This window comes from Monodon monoceros, unplaced genomic scaffold (assembly GCF_005190385.1).
Source record: "Monodon monoceros isolate NGI ecotype Baffin Bay Population unplaced genomic scaffold, NGI_Narwhal_1 Super_Scaffold_15, whole genome shotgun sequence".
Classification (NCBI taxonomy): Eukaryota; Metazoa; Chordata; class Mammalia; order Artiodactyla; family Monodontidae; genus Monodon; species Monodon monoceros.
This window is the reverse complement of record NW_021703771.1, coordinates 51,422,811-51,446,350: the sequence shown is the minus strand read 5'-3', so window position 1 is coordinate 51,446,350 and position 23,540 is coordinate 51,422,811. Positions and strand designations below refer to the sequence as shown.

The following is a 23,540-nucleotide window of genomic DNA, read 5'->3' as shown; positions in this document are numbered from 1 at the left end:
TTTGTGAATAGCTCTCACATCACTAATGCTAAAAAAAACCTGTCTAAATAAAAAAAATTCACATATATTATCTCCTATAGATAACATATATTCCTCTAACTTAAAAACGTAGATCTTGCAGCATTCCCCGTAGTAGGTAAATGATCTTGATTTTTAAAAATAACCCCTGAACAAATGATTCAGGGGTTATTTGTTCAATCATTTTGAACAAATGATTTCAAATCTACATTTGAAAATGTAGATTTTCAAACATGCCTTCTACTCAGTTCTGCATATAGGCTCGTTTCTCACCTTGTGAACCATAACAGAAAATAGAATTAAATAATTTTTAGTTTAGTATCTCTTTATCTGGTTTTTTCTCTTCTTTTGCCTTACGTATCAGAGCATGATTTAGTAAATATTGTTCCCCTGAGTCAAGATATGCAGGTGGTATTTGCTTTGGATGTATCGTGGAGGTGGAGGTTAATGTGTCTGCGCTTTTTTTCATCATTCTCTACAGTCTGCTGCTATCACCTTTTCCTCTCTGTACTTCCATCAATAATAGAGCTAATATCATGGAATCGATTTCTGCATTTATTCAAATTTCACATAATATGCACCTTATACTGATCCCATTGTGTTACCAAAACATTCTTTTTCGTTTATATTGATCTTTGAGACTAGGAGTCTATACTTAGTGAACATCACCTGTAGCTAAGTCATTTCAAACTTTAGCTGTAACAATGTTCTACCTGCTAGATTGTCAATTCTTTTTTTTTATCTCTGTACCTTTTTTCTTTTTAATTGGGGTATAGTTGCTTCACAATGTTGTGTTAGTTTCTGCTGTACAGCGAAGTGTACATATATACATATATACCCTCTTTTTCAGATTTTCTTCCATTAACGCGTGTATGTCAATTCTAAATGTTTTTAAACATTGGTGGCTATGTAGGATATAGAAAAAGGTCTTTCCATAAAGAGACAAATTAGGTACAAAATATATTTGATTATTACAGGAGAGTTTTACAACAGCTTCCTATGATTGAGTCACAATTCAGTTTTCTGTGTGTGTATGTACATGTGTACTCATAATGCTTCCAAGCACACACTGTGTGTATGGATTATTTCATTTTGCTTGCATGTTCGCATTGCCTACAGTGGCCATTCCTCTGTTCCTCTTTATTCTCTTCTATAAATCTCAAATTACTCTTTAATATGTGTTTATGAGCTATCAATTTTTATCCCCTCCATATTTTAAGAAGGCAAACACCATTAAGATGACTAATGGGATGGTGGACAGAAGCATAGGCTGATAAAAATTAAATAGGGAACAAATGATTCCCCTTCAGAGCCATTCTTTTAAAATAGCCAGTTATTATCAATAAAAAGCATTATTTAACACTTCTTTTAATAGCATTTTGTAATAGACACACGTACCCTTCTGCTTTGTAAATCACATGTTATCTATAGTACTCTTCAGCAGGCATTAACAGTTTGAGAGAATCTTTAAATTCTAGAACCTTTTACAGAAAGGGCAGAGTTTTACTTCATAGGCTTTTAAAGTGTTAGATATGGTTTTTGCCAAACACACAAAAGATAATCATTAGTAAAAATCTGTATCTTCATCATCTTCTGGGAGCATTCTTTCATTTTCCTGCTCTCCTCTAACAATATTGCATTCTCAGGAGAATTCGCATGTGGTGGTTCTTTACTCTCACCCCTCTCATACATGTGGTGGGCCTCAGATAAGGATTGGTATAATCCATATTGTTCATTGCCATTGGCTCTTCCAGACATTTCTCCCTTCCTCCTCCACAAAGGCGTACAGCTGTAGGTGACATTATCATATTAAACCACCCATGAGCCTTCTTCTTCACCCCCAGGTCACACCCCTCCATAGACTATGCAGAGTTTAGCTTTGGGCTCAATGTCAGCCTCTGCAATGCTACTCTTGTTGTAACTATTGGTGATTTCAACATTCAGGTAGATGATCTGCCCAATTATTTAGCTTCACAGGTAGGCCTCACTGACCCACTGTCTTCCAAGAATCTTGTCTCTATTCTAACTCAGCCACTCACCCCACGATCATATCATGCAGCCACTCCAGAGTCTCAATTGGCCTCGTCTCCAGTCACAATACTCTCTTTCCATCTTGTTTCCTCTGGAATTCCATCTTCACACCAGGAGTCTGATCCTACCAACTTTTCACTTCTCTCATCTTCCTCTTGTCCTCACTTTGCAGCAAAGATGCCATAGCTCCCTAGCCCATTCTGTTTCCTACTTCTCAAAAAAACATAGGTTTTCTTGATGTTTTTCAAACCTCTACCATCTCTTCCTTTATTCACCCTCTTACCTGGCCAACTTGGTTCTTGCCTCACTGAGAAAGCTGAATCTATCACAAACTTCCAAAAGATTTGGTCACCATATTCAAACACCTATCTGTGATTAATGTCTATCTAATATTCTTGATTGCCCATGCATTTATGGAAGGCTTTTCTCCAAATTTCTACTAGTACCAACCTTGCCTCTTCAAGGACACTACTCAGCAATTAATTATTACCTGGCCCTCGAATACAATAGACAATATAATACAATAGATTTGTTCAGGGCTGAATGATTATCACTTGTAAAAAAAAAAAAAAATTGTAGCTACATTAAACTGCAGGACTATTATTCATAATAAATAATAGATTTGTCATTTTGAAATTCTTGATAATTTAGATGATTCAAGTTTCCATTAACAATTTCCCATTAATGCTGCTTTGTAACAGGAAATGCAATAACATTTATAAAATGCAAAGACATTTATAAATGTCATTAAAAATAAGTGATTTATTGAGGTGACTACTGGAATAAAGAAAAGACAGTGAAGCTGCACATACTGATAGACAAATGGAGATGCTGTAAAATCTTTTCTTTCCCAGGTATAACCAAAAATAAAGCACTTTTTCCAGTGTAATATTTTAATTAAATCCATCCTTCTTGCAATTAGAAATAAGTCAAAATGAGAACGATAGATTCCATTATTTTTTTAAATCAATAAATCATCAACATTTTCAGGCCAAGCAAGTATCATAGCCTCATAGCTGCATCCTCAAAATGTGAAAGGCAGTGATAAAGTAAAGCACATGGAGGGCTGTAATACTTCATCCTAAGTGGTCAGTGATATTGATGAATCAGTATTCTGCATTGTGAGAACAACTAGACTATCCAATTAACCAACATGAAGTCTTAGATGTCTCCCTCAATGTCTCTTAACATTGATTAGGCAATCAATTTTGTCTTAAAGTGCAATGGCATCTCCTTGCAGTTTTGAGTGTTTTTGACTTACTAACTACACGCAGGAAAGGATAACAGCCTGAAGAATCCAGTCCCTGTTATTAGGTAGTATATAATCCATGAGTTTCAACTTATAGCATAACTAATACTACAAAGTCATTATCAGAACTAAAATAAGAAGCTATTCCCTTTAATATGCCACCATCCAATTTCAGGAATGGATCCTAGATAGTTTTTCTCATCAACTGCCTGATGACTGATACAGAACCTCTGAAATGACAGTCAGATTTTGTTATAAATGTGCAACAAATACACATCCATGCAAACAAACAAAAACGCTTGATTTCCACAATATATGTAGGGTATATATCAGAAAATGGAAAATTACAAGAAAAGAGTATTTTAAAAATATCAAAACAAGAAGTAACTAATTTGTACGTACTGGAATTTCTTTCTGGCTCCTTTTTGAGTCTGCCTCGTTCTTTTTTAGCTGCTTTCTCTCTCACCAACATAATCATGTTGCCCTCAGTGCCTCCCCCATTTCTAACCTACCAATGCTCTATGTAACCCCACCCCTTTAGAAGCCACTCAGAGCAGCCTTCCAGAAGGTAGCCAGTCATGTGTTCACTGGGCAGCTATTCCTTGCCCAGCACCAGAAATTTTAAAGTGACCTTTAACACATTTATCTGATGGTTGAAGGCAGTAGATTTCAAGGCACCCTAGCAAGCCAGTGGACAACAGTTTACATTTATATTAGGTATAACTCTAAATGGCCAAGCTCAAACAAAGCTTATTTTGAAATACAGTACCTGATATTTATCAAAATGGAGCTTAAAATCACAGGCCCAATGATAAGTACTATAAATCACTTAAATTCATTTCTAAAAGTTCTATTTTTTAACATCACTGTGGATATCAGACATTTTGGGAAGAGAATAATGAATTATGATGCTACAGAAACTTCTTTAATCAGGGCAGACTTGCGACTTGAAGAGTTTTATGAATTTGGAATATTCTTATTGATCTTTAAGGTCCAGAGACTGTCTAGCAAAAGTTAAGTTTAAGGAGCTTTCTGAAAATTATTTGAAATTATAAGGAGTCACTAGTTTTTCAGAAATACTGCATTTTGGAGTGTTATTGCCAACTGCAACTTGTATAATTTGTTCAAATTTATTAATATCTGGAGCCACCTGAATTCATTGTATTACGTAACCTTACAAAATACAAACAATTAGAGATATAATAATTAGGTTTCCTTTCCTCTTGATGAGTTTTTACATAGCAGTAGATTTTCGTTAGAACTGTTATAAAACTCCTCTCTCTGAAGTCAGTTGAATAACATGGATAAACATGACTCTCAGTTGTATGAAATAAACAGTTACTTCATTCACTCAAACTATTGAATATGTGCTTTCTTATCTACCCAGACTAAACAACTGTTTTTAAAATAATGACATGTTCACAGTGTCCATTTTAAATGGGGAAGAATTAAAACTATAACTGATCTCAATTTTATATGAAAAAATTCTGTAAACAAAAAGTCTGGAAACATTTCAAATTAAGTATTTATAGGTAGGTAGATGTGCAATTATAGATGATTTTAAGTCAACTTTTTTTTTTAACCAACATTTTCCAAATTGTCTTCAATTATGAACTTTTTTCACAGCTAGAAAAATACATGTTATTTAAGAAAAAAAACCTTTTTTTCTGGAAGAAAATCATGTTTTGATTTAATGGAATAATACCAGTGAAACATGAACACTGAGCCATGGTCATGAAATCTTCGAATAGTTACCACCCTGTAGACATGAATGGACACATTACTCTGAAAAACTCACAGTTAAGGTATTTGTGGTACAATATAATAAGAGATAACTAATGATGCCCATCCATCCTCAGTACTTGTAAATATACCAGAGGGACAAATAAGGCATGATTAGAGGGTGACCCATTTAAAGGTAACCCCAACTAATTCAACAAGAATTTCAATTTGACACGTATTAAGAACTTCTTAAATAAACTTTACAGTGTGCTACAATTTCAATTTATTTCCCAGATCCACCAGCCCTGCCCTTAGCCAGCCAACCAGAACAACCTCAACTTCTCCTTTTCTCATTCTACCAAACCCCATATCTGATCAGTCAACAATCCATCAATTCCATCTCAGCCAGACTCCATCACAAGGTACACGTGAATTCTTATGATGCCTGAAATCTGAATGTATCTCACAAAAAATACTGTTGTGTGTTTATACAATGTTTATATTTTCTGTTAAAAGCTTTTGATGACAATGTTGTATATTACAATTAATAGCATCTTGATATTCATGAAATGCAGTATGTATATTTTTATGTTTGTGTATATATCTATACACTTAGAACAAATATTTTATTAATTATTTTGTGTATTTTTTCTCCACCAATCTACTGAATAAAAAAATGTTTTCTTCTAACTTACTATTGTTGGACCTCACTGAACATCTTCCCAATACACTGTCATATTTTTGCCTTTAATAAAGTGGAAGTTTGTACCTCTTGGGGCAAAATCATACACAAGACTCCAGGGAAAGGTGGACGGTGATGACATGAGGGCAAGGGAATTTAGGCATATCTATTTCTTTATTAAGCACTGTTAAATTTCTATCACCTCACAGAGGAATATCAAATTACGTATAGCTTTTGTTGATCTTTCTTGGCCTTTATTGCTTCAAATTGGGAGCAGTTTGGGGCTAATCAGGACCTACAGGAACTGGTACAAGAAATCTGTGCCTTAAGAGGTCTATGGGTCCTTAGAAACCACCTCATTAGATCATATAATATTTTAAAGCTGTTAAGCAGCTATGTTTCATGACCTCTTCTTTTTAAGTTTCACCACAATTCTATGAACCTACTGAATTATCCAGATATATGTCCTGGAAAAAAAGAAATGAAAGGTAACATACACTTCTCCATTTTTATTGAAGTTTTATGCTTAAAAGCTAGTGTTACTCTCAATAAGCAGTTTATCTTCATACATAGTTACTGAGCAAAAGAAACATAGTCTAAGATCACACTAATTTAGATATAATTTGCAGCAGATGATTTCCAACTGTCATTGCATCCAGCCAATACAGTGGAGTCCAACAGCTAAGAGTGAGGGCTAAAGATCTTCGTCGCCTTACTTAGTAGCTGTGTGACCTTCAACAGTTTATTTAGCCTCTCTGTGCCTCATTTTCATCCTCTGTAGGACAGGGATAAGATAAACCACTTCACAATATTTTTGTGAGGATTACATGAGATAATCCAGCAAAGTACTTAATCACTGCCTATAACTATTCACTCAATCTCTGCTACATGACTATTATACCATCGATACTATTATTATACAGCAATGTTATAAAGTAGGCTCAATCATCAGGTAATCAGTGGATAATAACCCCTGAAATAGTGTCAGTAGATACTATTTGTAACGGATACATCTAGAATGTTTGTCTTAAAATTACAAATTTTAAGGGGACTTTTGGAATGGTAAAGGCAGTGCTTACCACATCACGTTCAAGGAGAGACTTGGTCAATGGCTGAGTGGCCACAAATGCATGAAGGATTAAAGGATGATTGCTTAAATTGTTTTCTTTGTTAAATCAATTCAAGAAAGCTGTAGCCTGCACTCCTATCTCGGAGCCGGGTAGTATTAATATATTAAAAGATAATGAGAGGCCCAAAGGAAAGACACCTGGTTTCGTTGCTTCTCTCAGCATCCCTAAGCTTATTTAACCAGAAATTCTTTTATCACAGAATGCCTTTAACTTTTTAATTTTAACGTCTTTACTGGAGTATAATTGCTTTACATTGTTGTGTTAGTTGCTGCTGTATAACAAAGAGAATCACCTATATGTATACATATATCCCCATATCCCCTTCCTCTTGTGTCTCCCTCCCACCCTCCGTATCCCACCACTCTAGATGGTCACAAAACGCCGAGCTGATCTCCCTGTGCTACGCGGCTGCTTCCCACTAGCTATCTATTTTACATTTGGTAGTGTATATGTCAATGCCACTCCCTCACTTCACTTACCTTTCCACCTCCCCATATCCCCAAGTCCATTCTCTGCATCTGCGTCTTTATTCCTGTCCTGCCCCTAGGTTCTTCAGAACCAATTTTTTTTTTTTTTAGATTCCATATATATGTCTTCACATATGGTATTTGTTTCACTCTTTCTGACTTACTTCACTCTGTATGACAGACTCTATGTCCATCCACCTATCCACAAATAACTCAATTTCATTTCTTTTCATGGCAGAGTAATATTCCGTTGTATATATGTGCCACACCTTCTTTATCCATTCATCTGTCAATGGACACTTAGGTTGCTTCCATGTCCTGGCTATTGTAAATAGAGCTGCAATGAACATTGTGGTACATGACTTTTTGAATTATGGTTTTCTCAGGGTATATGCCCAGTAGTGGGATTGCTGGGTCATATGGTAGTTCTATTTTTAGTCTTTTAAGGAACCTCCATACTATTCTCCATAGTGGCTGTATCAATTTACATTCCCACCAACAGTGGAAGAGGGTTCCCTTTTCTCTACACCCTCTCCAGCATTTATTGTTTGTAGATTTTTTGATATTGGTCATTCTGACTGGTGTGAGGTGATACTACATTGTTAAAAGCATCCTTTCATGTGTTTGTTGGCAATCTGTATATCTTCTTTCAAGAAATGTCTATTTAGGTCTTTTGCCCATTTTTGAATTGGGCTGTTTGTTTTTTGGATACTGAGCTGCATGAGCTGCTTGTATATTTTGGAGATTAATCCTCTGTCAGTTGCTTTGTTTGAAAATATTTTCTCCCATTCTGGGGTTGTCTTTTCATCTTGTTTACGGTTTCCTTTGCTGTGCAAAAGCTTTTAAGTTTCATTAGGTCCTGTTTGTTTATGTTTGGTTTTATTTCCATTTCTCTAGGAAGTGGGTCAAAAAGGATCTTGCTGTGATTTATGTCATAGAGTGTTCTGCCTATGTTTTCCTCTAACAGTTTTATAGTGTCTGGCCTTACATTTAGGTCTTTAATCCATTTTGAGTTTATTTTTGTATATGGTGTTAGGGAGTGCTCTAATTACATACTTTTACATGTAGCTGTCCAGTTTTCCTAGCACCACTTATTGAAGAGGCTGTCTTTTCTCCACTGTATATTCTTGCCTCCTTTATCAAAGATAAGGTGACCATATGTGTGTGGGTTTATCTCTGGGCTTTCTATCCTGTTCCATTGATCTATCTTTCTGTTTTTGTGCCAGTACCATACTGTCTTGATTACTGTAGCTTTATAGTATAGTCTGAAGTCAAGGATCCTGATTCCTCCAGCTCTGTTTTTCTTTCTCAAGATTGCTTTGGCTATTTGGGATCTTTTGTGTTTCCATACAAATTGTGAAATTTTTTGTTCTAGTTTTGTGAAAAATGCCATTGGTAGTTTGATGGCAATTGCACTGAATTTGTAGATTGCCTTGGGTGGTATAGTCATTTTCACAATGTTGATTTTTCTGGTCCAAGAACATGGTATATCTCTCCATCTGTTTGTATCATCTTTAATATCTTTCATCAGTGTCTTATAGTTTTCTGCAAACAGGTCTTTTGTCTCCTTAGGTAGGTTTATTCCTAGGTGTTTTATTCTTTTGGTTGCAGTGGTAAATGGGAGTGTTTCCTTAACTTCTCTTTCAGATTTTTCATCATTAGTGTATAGGAATGCAAGAGAATTCTGTGCATTAATTTTGTGTTTGAGAATTTTGTGTTGTGTCATTGTTATTTGTTTCTAGGTATATTTAAATTTCCTCTTTGATGTCTTCAGTGATATCTTGGTTATTTAGTAGCATATTGTTTACCCTTCCTATGTTTGTATTTTTTTAAGTTTTTTTTTTTCCTGTAATTGATATCTAGTCTTATAACATTGTGGTCAGAAAAGATGCTTGATATGATTTCAATTTTCTTAAATTTACCAAGGCTTGATTTGTGACCCAAGGTATGGTCTGTCCTGGAGAATGTTCCACGAGCACTTGAGAAGAAAGTGTATTCTGTTGTTTTGGATGGAATGTCCTATAAATATCAATTAAGTCCATCTTGTTTAATGTATCATTCAAAGCTTGTGTTTCCTTATTTATTTTCATTTTGGATGATCTGTCCATTGGTGAAAGTGGGGTGTTAAAGTCCCCTACTATGACTGTGTTACCGTCAATTTCCCCTTTTATGGCTGTTAGCATTTGCCTTCCTATGTTGGGTGCATAAATGTTTACACCTGTCATATCTTCTTCTTGGATTGAGCCCTTGATCATTATGTAGTGTCCTTCTTTGTCTCTTTTAATAGTCTTTATTTTAAAGTCTATTTTGTTTGATATGAGAATTGCTACTCCAGCTTTCTTTTGATTTCCATTTGCATTGAATATCTTTTTCCATCCCCTCACTTTCAGTCTGTACGTGTCCCTAGATCTGAACTGGGTCTCTTGTACACAGCATATATACGGGTTTTGTTTTTGTATCCATTCATCCAGTCTATGTCTTTTGGTTGGAGCATTTAATCCATTTACATTTAAGGTAATTATTGATATGTATGTTCCTATTACCATTTTCTTAACTGTTTTGGGTTTGTTATTATAGGTCTTTTCCTTGTCTTGTGTTTCGTGCCTAGAGAAGTTCCTTTAGCATTTGTTGTAAAGCTGGTTTGGTGGTGCTGAATTCTCTTACCTTTTGCTTGTCTGTAAAGGTTTTTATTTCTCCATCGAATCTGAATGAGATACTTGCTGGGTAGAGTAATCGTGGTTGTAGATTTTTCCCTTTCATCTTTTTAAATACGTCTTGCCACTCCCTTCTGGCTTAGAGAGTTTTTGCTGAAAGATCAGCTGTTAACCTTATGGGGATTCCCTTGTATGTTATCTGTTGCTTTTTCCTTGCTGCAATTAATATTTTTTCTTTGTATTTAATTTTTGAGAGTCTGATTAATACGGGTCTTGACGTGTTTTTCCTTGGCTTTATCCTGTATGGGACTCTCTGTGCTTCCTGGACTTGATTGCGCTTCCTTTCCCATTTTGGGGAAGTTTTCAACTATAATCTCTTCAAATATTTTCTCTGTCCCTTTTTCTCTTCTTCTTCTGGGATGTCTATAATTCGATGTTGGTGCGTTTAATGTTGTCCCAGAGGTCTCCGAGACTGGCCTCAATTCTTTTCATTCTTTTCTCTATATTCTGCTCTGCAGGATTTATTTCTACTATTTTATCTTCCAGGTCACTTATCTGTTATTCTGCCTCAGTATTCTGCTATTGATTCCTTCTAGACAATTTTTAATTTCATTTATTGTGTTGTTCATCATTGTTTGTTTGCTCTTTAGTTCTTGTACATCCTTGTTAAACACTTTTGTGTTTTCTCCATTCTATTTCCAAGATTTTGGATCATCTTTACTATCATTACTCTGAATTCTTTTTCAGGTAGACTGCCTATTTCCTCTTCATTTATTTGGTCTGGTGGGTTTTTACCTTGCTCCTTCATCTGCTGTGTGTTTCTCTGTCTTCTCATTTTGCTTTAATTACTGTGTTTGAGGTCTCCTTTTCAGAGACTACATGTTTGTAGTTCCCATTGTTTTTGGTGTCTGCCCCCAGTGGGTAAGGTTGCTTCTGTGGTTTGTGTAGGCTTCCTGGTGGAGGGGACTGGTGCCTGTGTTCTGGTGGATGTGGCTAGATCTTGTCTTTCTGGTGGGCAGGAGCACATCCTGTGGTGTGTTTTGGGGTGTCTGTGAACTTAGTATGATTTCAGGCAGCCTCTGTGCTAATGGGTGGGGTTGTGTTCCTGTCTTGCTAGTTGTTTGGCATGGGTGTCCAGCACTGGAGCTTGCTGGCCGTTGAGTGGAGCTGGGTCTCAGTGTTGAGACGGAGATCTCTGGGACAGCTCTCACCGATTGATATTACGTGGGGCCAGAAAGTCTTTGGTGGTCCAATGTCCTGAACTCAGCTCTCCCACCTCAGAGGCTCAGGCCTGATACCCGGCCGGAGCACCAAGATGCTGTCAGCCACACGGCTGCAGCATCAGTCTGCCATTATTGTTGCTTTCTTTCTCTCTCAACAGCTAAGCATGATAACATATATCCTCTTTCTCCTGAGCCTGGAGAAGCTGAAGGAGAGCTGGTGGGAGCAGAAGGAGCCACAGTCACAGTTGAGGCTTGACTCCAATGAAGTCAAAACAGCGCGAACCACCTTTCCTGGGCACCCTGCACCAACTTTCCCAGTACGCACGCTCACCTATTAAGTTCTTGATTTACATACTGTCTAAGCCACTACTTTCTGGGGTCCTGACAAGAACCATGCAACTAATGTAACAAGTGAAGTAGATCAAGTATAAAAAAGAAAAAATTGCAGACATAGTACCTAGAGGGCTCCTATTTCTTCTGGGCACTGCAAAAGAAAAGCAGCAGGACAAACCAGATTATGAATGTCACCAGAGACCAGGCTGAGCATCAGCGAGACAGGCTTGGCAGGTGGGAGCCACATGTCCTGCTAACGTGGACAGCCGATCACTTCCATTCAACACTGCAGGCCTAACATGGTCAGATCTTTGATTTCCTCTTTTTCTTTCCCCTAAAATCCATATTTTCCTGTAATGTCATATTTTCTCATATTTGCATCTCAGATGCTTATATAGCCCAAGTTTTGCATGGTCAATTAAATAGTTCTATGTTTTATACAGTCCCCCTGGCCAACAACTTGAGGCTTCTGGCATAGACTTCAGGAGTCCAAACGATCATCTACTAATGCATATGAATCATTCAGCTAATGGCTAGTTTGCCTCATAGCAACCCTGTGAAGGAATTATTCCCAGTTCTCTGATAAGAAGATCAAGTTATAGACAGGTGAGGTGACTTGCTCAGATTCACAGATCTGGCAGGTGGAAGAGCCAAGATCCACACCTGGCCATTCCTGGGTGCACCTTATTTACGAGCATTCATTTGTTTTTCAGTAAGATGTGGAATTTGGAGCGAAAAATGTTGAGGCTGATTACTTCCAACTCACTCAACCTCACTTATTCAGAGGTGAGGAAGCTCTGGTTAAATGATTTACTTTTCATATGAAGATGTCAAACCAGACTTCAGGTTGAGGGACTTTATCATATATTACCCTTACATGGTAATAGAATTTTTGTCTCAGGTCCTCAAATTGAAAAATATATTTGAGTTTCTAATCCTTGCTTTCTAATGCTTATTAAAATTTTGATCTGAGGAATTACAGATACAAAGAAAACTTCAAAGTGAATAAAATCCTTATTTCTTCAGATGAGGAGTTGGCAAACTGATTCAAGAACTAAATCTGGCTCACTGCCTGATTTTGTAAATCATGTTTTATTGATACACAGTTACACCCATTCATTTACACATTATCTGTGGCTACTTTCATGCTACCACAGCAGAGCTGAACAGTTGTGACAGAGCCCATATGACACACAAGACCAAAAATATTTACTCTGGTCTGAAGGGACCAATCTGCCAACTTCTGCTCTAGATTTCTAATTTTTTATACTGGAAACAAAATCAGACTATCATAACCCTTTGTCCGCAGAGATCACTTTTTACAGACCCTCATATAATTGCATTTTTCTAGGTTCCATGTTACAATCACTCACAGGCTCACATTAAATGTAGGTAATAAGAAAAATGCCTACAATCATATTTTTACTATAGTCACTGGAAGGGTTTTGTTGAGGATGTTTACCTCATCACAGCACTAGCTGTGAGAACAATGTATCTATAGTTGGAATAAAAGAAAAGGTCTTTTTTTCCTCTTGAGAAATTAGTTAGCATTAATAGCATGACCACTTCAAATACTGCAAATAATTTGTTTTCTCTTTCCTTTAGAAGATAGAAATTTATAAGCTAAAACTGCAGCCTTCTAACTTACATTGCTGAGTACACCTTCCAACTTTCTAAATCTACCCTCGGCTTCATCTTAGCTCTCTAGTGTTGTGTCCTTTTGTTCTTAATTTCCATTCACTTTATGTCATTGGGATGTATCATTATTTTAGCCATACCTTATCTTTTTAAAGTTAATATTGGGCAAAAATAAATGAGAGTACCAGTTATGTAGAAACAGACCTGAAAAGACAAGACACTGGCACCTTTTGCCCCTGTCACGGGAATGAACCTATGATTGCCATCATGCTCTATCCCAGGGTTCAGTTTAAGTTTTTAGAAAAGAAGAAAAGAAAATACTCTGACCTCACAAAGACCTCAGATGAAAAATTCTGCAGCTCTGTCTTGAGGAGAAAGAGAACCACATCTCCTTGGTTAGTTAGAACATCTCCTAAAGTATAGCTCTCTCATCCTCATTGTTTCAAGGATTTTTATATAGAGATCCAATGAGATTTAGGGCAGAATCCATTCTGTAATAGCAGCTTTATATGGCACTGTCACAGAAAGTGGAAGAGGGGGGAATGATACCAATACGGAATTATACTGATGTTACTAAAACCCGAACAGAATAGGACATGGGCAGATGTTCTGGTCAACTCTTCGTCTTATTGCCAAATAAAGTATGAGGCTGGCACTGACCATTCTGCCCTGCTGCTTGCTTCCTGGGCAATCCAAAGCATTAAGAAAGATGCTATCAAATGCCTCAGAGAGACCACCTGGGAGAAACGTCTTCAACTTTGCTGAGATGTAAGTAATCAGTATATCTGAACTTCATTCTGTAAATCTTACTATGGTATGCAAACACGTTGATATTAGATTCTTCCACTATACCTACCTGGAGAATATTTCTATGAAAGGTTTTTCTACCTGAAGCAAAACTGAATTCACTTGTAATTCAATATTGGAGAAAAGCAACTGACTCATGTGGCCCCACTTCCCACTGACAATATCATAATGGAAAGGTGAAGAAATTAGAAAAGTAAATATGTAGTTCAAACCAAAAAAGCATTTTATATACCTAATCACTTTAAGAAATGAAACAGAGTTTCGTGTCACACCCACAGTCTCCTGTGTGAACACTTCTGAATACTGCCATATGGAAGTCTGTTTTTAAGTCCTGGTATTTTTTTTTTTGAAAAATTATTTTTCCACTTCATTCATAAGAAGTGGTAACTCATAAGATTAAATAATACCCAGATCTTTATCATTTTCCTTTAGTCTGATCTTTAAACATGGACGTATAATTGCCGTGGTTACACGTAGATGGCATTCAGTAGTAAGAAAAGCATCAAGCTTACAAGTTACCACACGTTTTGGGGTGAGGAATATCTACTTCACAGCTCCTTCTTAAAGTGCTACTTCCTTTTTCTCCACTGAAGTTACTTCAGGCTCAAATCCAGCTTTTTTTTCTAGCTGTTCACACAAAACCAGTGTTCATCCAACTGTATCTTTACAGCCAAGATTTTAGATTTCTTCAGAAGAGAGCCTGAATTAAAGTTAAAACTTCATTCAGCTATTTTTAAATGATAATGTGCTATTACCACATAAGTTACCAGACAATGTCACATTAATCATTACACAAACATCTCAGAGAGTGCTGTTCCTATGATAGTTTAATATGACCTCAAGGAAGATCTAATAAGGATGGAACATGCTGACAAAAGCCAGCCATAAACCAGAAGGCACAAGAAGTACGTGAACCACTTTATGACACAGCCAGAGGGACTTCTCAGTGCAAACCTGAAGATACTGCAGGTGAGAGTATTAAGGATACATGGTATACCTTTCATAGAATCTCCATTTTCTTACTAATCATCAAAAGAAATGGCCCTAATTCAACAAGTAAAGAACAGCATTTTGACTGGATAATTAGAATCATTCCAGTAAGAATTTTGTCACTGATCTCAAAGAGCTAAACATGTCTTGAAAAATTATTTAGGGAAAACAGAACTTCTAATTGTAATAAAAATACAATTTTTGCATAAAATTTTTGATATTCTATAGGAAAGTCTGTGCTTTCCATAATACATTTCTATGTCAATTTGGGATATTTGAAAGACACATAGAACACTAAAACACCAACATTATTAAAATACCAACATTATTAAAAAACGAGAAGTTGAGGGACGGTAGCTTTTTTTTTTTTTTTTGCGGTACGCAGGCCTCTCACTGTTGTGGCCTCTCCCGTTGCGGAGCGCAGGTTCCTGACGCGCAGGCTCAGCGGCCATGGCTCACGGGCCCAGCCGCTCCGTGGCATGTGAGATCTTCCCGGACCGGGGCACGAACCCATGTCCCCTGCATCGGCAGGCGGACTCTCAACCACTGCGCCACCAGGGAAGCCCCGATGGTAGCTTTTAATTGCTACATATCATTAATATAAATTAAACATTTTTCATATTCTAACACTTTTGAAATCAAGATGGGTCTTAAAAGTGAAGTCATGTGTTAGTTTCAATGGCAGCTTGCTATGAAAATAATGGTATAACATAATTGACGGTGTCTTAGAACCATAAAACATAAGCCTTTTCTGTAAGGTTAACTCCACCTTGTTCATTTACAAAAATGTTCACAAATCACATTGCTGATGAAGCAATGCTATGAATCATTGAAATATAAAACTTTTTACTGTTGTAAACAAGTGGTATCTCTACATTTTCTCATCACTAATTTTCAAGGAAAAATATTAAACGCCACTCATTTATTTTTCCTTAACTTCTTTTTTTTTTCTTAAGGGAAATACATGAAAATATCTGTTTGTGAACATGGTCATCATGTGACATGGTTTGAAATTTTCTCATAATCCTGAGCTCTCTTCCTTTGATATGTTCTATACAGAACACGTGAAAGAACATGGTATTTAAATGTTGCTTACAGAAAGTGGAAAGTGGAAAGTGGAAAGTCTTCCTTATTTTGGTTGCTATTATTTACTGCAGATTGACATTAATAATGTTTTTGGCAAATTGTTTCTGAGAAACTTTACTGGAAAACATCATTGATAATCTAATTGGCAAACCCTTACTAAGTACGCAGTCAACTAAATCCATTAAGTTCTGTATATACGGTCTAATGTTAAATCTTGACTTTCCTGGTACAGTTAGTATATTAGATGTAAATTCAAAACTTCCTCTTTTTTCTTGTTAATTGACAGGCTGATAGATTTAGCCTATTATTGTAGCTTGATACATACAACTTTTCCAAAACTTGTATCATTTGTTCCAAGCACACTGGCCTTTCTGTCCCCTAAATTCCTTTCTTCCTGTGATCCTCTCCTTCATCCTAATAGAGCCACTGTCTCAATGATCGTTCCCCATTACTAAGAACTGGAATTCTATACAGCACTATCCGTTTCAAGCATCTCGCTCTCTGACCACCAAATTACTGTCCCCAGTAATATCTTACCTGCAGTAATCACTCCTTAAGGCAACACTGGGCACAGTTTCTCACTCCCTCTCCATTGAAAACTCTCCTTTCTTGGGTTTAACAGTGCCACACTCTGGTACATTTCCTCTTTCCTCTCTCGCTAGTTCATCTCAAAGTCTTGCTGGGTTTTTTTTTTTAATGAATCTAATTTTAGGGGACCCCAGCTGAGTGCTTTGAATTCATCTCTTTTCCACTTCCACTTACTCCTTTAGTGATGTCACCAATCTCATGGCTTTAAGCATCCTCATGCCTCCCCAGAAGACATCGTCCCTGAACTTAAACCGCATAGCCAACTTCCTACCTGACATCTCCACTTTAACTTATCTAATAGGATAACATGTTCTCATACTTGATTTTCGACATTCTTTCCCCTCTTCCCATCTTCTCTTAGCTCAGTCTCTCTCACCTCAGTTACTGGACAACATAACTTCGTTAATCAGGCCAAAAATTCTTACAGTCCTCTTTTACTCCACTCTTTCTCTCATAACCTCATCCAAATCAAGAAATTCTAGTATGATGTATATAATCACATGAAATAAAAGATATACTGTCTTTAAAAAGAAAAAGAAATTCTATTAATTCTTCCATAAAAAATATATTCTGAAATGCTAATTAAAACTCCAATGACGGCTTCCCTGGTGGCGCAGTGGTTGAGAGTCCGCCTGCCGATGCAGGGGACACGGGTTCGTGCCCCGGTCCGGGAAGATCCCACGTTCCACGGAGCGGCTGGGCCCGTGAGCCATGGCCGCTGAGCCTGCGCGTCCGGAGCCTGTGCTCCGCAACGGGAGAGGCCACAACAGTGAGAGGCCCGCGTACCGCAAAAAACAAAAAACAAAAAAACTCCAATGAAATTCTCCTATACATATATTACAATTACTAAAATCAAGACTGATAATGTATTACAAGGATACAGAGCAACTGGAAATACATTGCTGAGAAGAGTATAAATGTTAAAACATTTTGAAAACCTCAAAGATTCTTAAAATGTTAAATATATACCTACCCTGTGTACCAGCAATTATATTCTCACTATTTACCTAAGAGAAAGAAAAACATGCCCACAAAAATAATCATACAAGAAGGATTCTAGCAGCTTTATTCACAGTAAACACGAACTATGAACACACTATAATGTCCACCAACAGGAGAATGAATAAACAAATTGTGGTATAGCCACGCAATGGAATACCACTCAGCAATAAAAAGAACTACTGGTAGCCACAAAGATATAGATACATGTCACAAACATGATGCTGAAAGAAGCAGCCAGATATAAAAGAGTATACAGTGTATTATTCTACACACACACACACACACACACACACACACACACACACAAAGAATGGGCAAAACTAATCTAAGGGGAAAGAAACCATAACAGTGGTTGCCTTTGGCAATATGGAGATTGACAGGAAAAGGGAATGAGGGGACTCTGCAGGCATGGCAATCATGGTAATCTTCTATAACTTTATTGGGTTGTTGTTTGCATGAGTTATCCACTTGCCAAAACTCACCAAACTATGCAATTAAGATGTATGCACTACATTGTGTGTAAATTGTACCTCAATGATAAACCCACAAATATCCAGAAACTGAGCATAATTACTGCTACCATTACCTATTGCCTGAATTACTGCAGTAGGTCTCTGTGGGTCGACAACATATTTTTCCTGCACTGTTTTCCACCTATGAACCAGAATGTTACCCTTTATAAAACAAGCAAAGTCATGTAGCAGCCGTGCTCCAAATTCTCCCTTGATGTTACCACTCAGAAGTAAAGCCAACATCCCTTAATGACTGACGAGGTTCTGCAAGCTCTGGTCCCATCCTATCGTATCCTCCTCTGATCGCACATCTGACTATCCCCCATTACTCAGTTCTAGCCACACTGGATGTTGCCTTTGCACTTGCTATTCTTTCTTCTCTTCCCTCACATATCAGAATATATTACCTTAACTGTGAAATCTTCACCACATGTCAATTACTCCAGGAGACCTTACTTGACCTCGATACATAACACCTAAGCCCTCACCATTTCCTATTCCACTTCCAACATTGTTTCTTCATAGTACCTATCACTAATATACTATATAATTTGTTCATTTTTTGTTTTTCTGTAGCTCCCATCCCACATTTTAATGTAAAAATTTATGTAGGCGAGGCGGTGACATTTTTGCATTTTGTTCACTCACTGCTATATTTCATAGCCTAAAATAGTGCCTGATATATAGAAGGTACTCAGCAAATATGAATTAATGCATAAGTGAATGAATGGATGGATCTATAAATATGATCACTCTCTCTCCAATGTCCTCACTCTGTTATTTAAGAAAATGTTGAGGAAGGCGTAGATGGAGCAAAGGACAGTCACAGAGCTGATCACCAGAGAAATTCCTCAAGCTTTACCTAATTAGAATAATCAACATTGGTTTTGGATTTGCCAAGCTTAAATCATTCTGCCTTTCCTATTATAACAAAATCAGTGCTAAAGTTTTTATCAAAATCCAATTTTTACTGTAGCACAACATACAAAACCAAAGCATTTATCAATTGCTGTGTTGATATCATCAAGTGAATTTATCTCAGGATCTCTTAGATACAAACTGTAGGTGGCCTCATTTGGTCTTTAATGAAAGCATATTGCAATAAGAGGTACAGAAATTTCCCCATCAACTACAACAACAAAACAACAAACTCTTAAAGAATAAAGATTTTTTTCCAAACAGGGTTTCCAACCCTTCCACTTATTCCAGGGTGTCATATGATCAATCAACTGCTAACAGAAGCCACCAACTACTCAATCATGTTAACTTGTGTCAAGGTAACTCTGCACCAGCATTAGATAGCAGGGACCTTAAGATGGAATCCTGGTTTAAATAAATCACTTTAAAATACTCAAGGAGGACAGTATATTTGTTACTAAAGCTCAAAGGCATATGCCATTTGATACTCATGTAACATGGGTTGCAGTGTCACATATTTCTCCCAGTAGCGAGCTTAACGTGGTGGTTAAACACATGCTAACTGGATTCAAATCCCTTTTCTATCACTTCTTAACTGTGGGATCTTGAGCGAGTTACTTAACTTTCCTCTGCCTTAGTTCCCTCGTTTATAAAATATAGATAAAATAATACCTTCCTCATAGGTTGTGGAGATCATACAGTGAGACACCGAATAACGCGCTCAATAGTGTTTGCTATTACTATCATTTACATGTAATTGTAAAGGGGATAGCACAATTACGTTTTCTATCCTTATGATCTCCATTGCAATCTGATAACTTGGCTTTAAGAAATGCTAAAATAAGAAAGCAGTGAGGAACGCTGTATGTATAAGTTAAATAACTCTTGTTGTGATTGCGTTTATACTTGTGTTAAATATTTGATTGCCAAGTTTGACACTGGAGAGGTTCGACCACGAGCACATGAAATCCCTCTCCTCATAAAGCATCAGTTTACCTTGTAACACAGAAGTCCCCGTGCCTCTCCAGAGAGCAGAGACAAGTCTCTTCCACGCTCCTGTCTCTGCCCAACCACTCTGGGCAGACTACGGTCTTGACTAGTGTCCTGGTGATCATCGTCTGCCAGCCACGATGCCAGAGAACCATGGATCACAGCAGGCCTGCGTCCCTGCCCAGCTTCCATCACTGTTAACGTAAAAACACTGATGCTACCATTATCCTCTTCTAGCCAAGTCAGGACCCCTTCACTGGCCCCAATGGCTCTATTTGAACCCGTATTCCCACTCAGGTGCAGGTCTCTACTGACTAGACGCAGAATCAGCAGGCAAACGCTGCTGTCTACCAAGCCTGTGCCACAAGAGCCCTTCTGAAGGGCAAACGCGTTCTGTCACTGTGGTAGCATTTAGCACACCTACATGGACTCATACCCAGAAAGTGTAGGATTTTTTTTTTTTTTTTAATCTTGCTTACATACTTATACTTGTCTGGGTCACTGTACCTATGGCTACACATAGCTCGGCCCCCTGCTGACTAAGTCAGACTTCATTCTTTACGGGGAATGTTTCCCTCTTTGCAACCTTGCTTTTATCACAGTATCTCACAACCACAGTTCATGGGATATGTTTGTACATATCCAAACTTCAACTGTGGGCAGAAGTCACATCTTGTCCTCTGCCAGAGATGTCTCAGTCTTCACGTTAATCAGTGCACCTAAATGGATTTTGAAGAGGGAGAGTTGCTTAGCCCTACATGCTAGCTACATGTGTCATAGCTCAGGGCTAGTGGGAGACCCTGTTACAACAGAAAAAATGCTAGTGGCACCCCTTAGCTATTATAGATTAATGCCGTGCAATGATTATAAAACTAAGCAGAGGGCTTCCCTGGTGGCGCAGTGGTTGAGAGTCCGCCTGCCGATGCAGGGGACGCGGGTTCGTGCCCCGGTCCGGGAGGATCCCACATGCCGCGGAGCGGCTGGGCCCGTGAGCCATGGCCGCTGAGCCTGCGCGTCCGGAGCCTGTGCTCCACAGCGGGAGAGACCACAGCAGTGAGAGGCCCGCATACCGCAAAAACAAACAAACAAACAAAAAAACTAAGCAGAGATAAGAAATAATCTAATTGAGGACAGAATTAATTTCTCAGGTTTATCCTTAGTATGAGCACTACATTTATTCACAAATCTCCATTATTATATTTTCTTCCCTTTATTTTAAATGATTTTAAAAACAATTGTTTTATTTTTATTAACATTAATTCAATATATATATATACGTGTATACTACATTCATACATATGAATTTTAGAAATTTAGAAAAAATATATATCCTAAGGAATAAAATGCAAAATACTCATAATTCCCTAATCCATATATAATCACTGGAAAAGAAATCTCATTCTTACCTTGAGATGAAAATCTCTGGAAACATAAAAATGTGCCATTCTTGATGAGAAAAATTCAAATGAGCATTTACTTTTAACTTTTTTGTTTGTTTGTTTGTTTTGCGGTACGCAGGCCTCTCACCATTGTGGCCTCTCCCGTTGCGAAGCACAAGCTCCGGACGCGCAGGCTCAGCGGCCATGGCTCACGGGCTCAGCCGCTCCGCGGCATGTGGGATCCTCCCAGACCGGGGCACGAACCCGCGTCCCCTGCATCGGCAGGCGGACTCTCAACCACTGCGCCACCAGGGAAGCCCTAATTTTAACTTTGATAGCACCAAAATATCACATCATCATCATCATCATCCCTGGCAACAAAAAGACAGCACTCCTCTAAAAACCTCAGGCCATATGAAATGACCATATTGGAGTTCAAGCTTAATTGAAAGTTTTTTCCCATGAAGATAATGAATCTAAAACTTAGGCAAGAATGAAAGCATTCCTTCACTGCTGCATATTACAACATCTGAAGAAAAAGAGGAGAGTGCAAGGGTGAACAGGTAAGTTACAGAGTTTAGTTTATTTTAAAAAAATCATGATAGGACTAAAAAAGAAGAAAGCAGCTTAGGTTACTTTTGCTTTAGTATTTCATTATTTACCATTTTAAAAATAAGAAAAAATATTCTTATGCCTGATAGTCAACGAATATTGTTTTAAAATGTAATGTAATGATTTCTATAATTTGAAGATTATTCCATTTAATAGCTGCCATTGAAATAAATTTGAAGCCATTATTAGAAAAATAATTCCAAGAATTACAGGGTCAGATATTCCTTAGCTCAATAATAACACTCCCCGGATAGTTCTAAAGAGCTTATATTACTAAAGATACTGCTAGTAAAATACTATGAAGTATTAAATTAATAGACCCTAGAAGACAAAGCAGATACAGCTTTTCATACTGCACAGGACTGCTCCAGAGCCCACTCTTTCATCGGCTTTCTTGAAAAGTGAACGTGAACATGTATAAACTCCTCGAAACAAATCCCACGTGTTGGTAATATTTAGGAAAATCCTGTTTTGATTCATAATATATTTTTCATGTAATCAAACTGCAGTGTAGATTACATTATACAATGTTACTCAAAGTGGCATCAGAAGCGATGACTGGTTTTCTCTCATTTCAGTCTGTCTAGGTATCTGAATTAGTTCTGTACCATGCAGGAGCAACTTTGGCAACATACACTTTTGTGTTTTTATTTTACAGATAAATAACATATTCATCATCACTGTTCAAGTAGTACACATTTACAATTTTAGGATTAGAAATATTAGTCCACAAATCTCCAAACTACTATTTTCTGAGCACAGTGTCACATGTTTAATTGTTTCCAGGCAATATGCAGAATTCTACAGATAGTCAGTTGACAAACCCACGCCCCCCAAAAACCCAACAAAAGAAGGGTGTTTTGATCCCATGTTTCGACTAGCACTGTGTTAGGTCTCTCATAAGAAAAACAAGAGCAACAGGATAGCCTTCCTTTCCAATGATCCGAGTTACATATTTGAAACAATTACTATTAAGCAAGGATTGTTTAAATGCTCAAGTACATTTTTTTCCAGCTGCATTACAGGATTTTTTAAAAGGAAGAAATCGATGTAATGTGGAAGAGTCATAAAAGGCTCTTTGAAGGGGCACATACATTCACAAAAGAGGACATGCGTTCAGAGAATTGTCCAGTGCACCAAGTCGCATGCTTCATTCGAGCATCACCATGGCTCAATACAAAGGAATCTAAGACAAACTTAAACCCACCAACTGACATAAGGAAGTGCCGTGTTGTAATCACGATCTTCCCTCTTGGGACATTCTGCCACCACTCACTCCAGAGTCTCCCAACCTCCAGACTCTGTCTTCCTTAGCACCTCACATTAATTCGCCTCTCAGATTGTATCATATCCAGTTTCTAGTAATGGCTAACACCTCCTGAAAGCTTCCACATCCAAACTTCTGGCCCTTCTTTTCTGATGGGAGCTGGAGCCTGGAATCAAGTTAGATTTCCAAAATCAGGCATTCAGTTCTCATCCACGAGGATGGGCACCAAGCTTGGAACCAGG

At 37.6% G+C, this 23,540-nt stretch overlaps 1 protein-coding gene across 1 annotated transcript in view; it reads right to left on the bottom strand.

Annotated features, from left to right (window-relative positions):
* The window catches only part of NKAIN2 (sodium/potassium transporting ATPase interacting 2), a 678,615-nt gene extending 655,430 nt beyond the window's left edge, over positions 1-23,185 (bottom strand). The window contains exons 1-2 of the mRNA XM_029223534.1: positions 23,126-23,185; positions 20,047-20,415 (exon numbers count right to left, since the gene is read on the bottom strand). Of these exons, the coding sequence (XP_029079367.1) occupies positions 20,047-20,415; positions 23,126-23,185 (429 nt within the window). The remainder of the gene's footprint in view (positions 1-20,046; positions 20,416-23,125) is intronic.
* Positions 23,186-23,540: the final 355 nt, after the last annotated feature.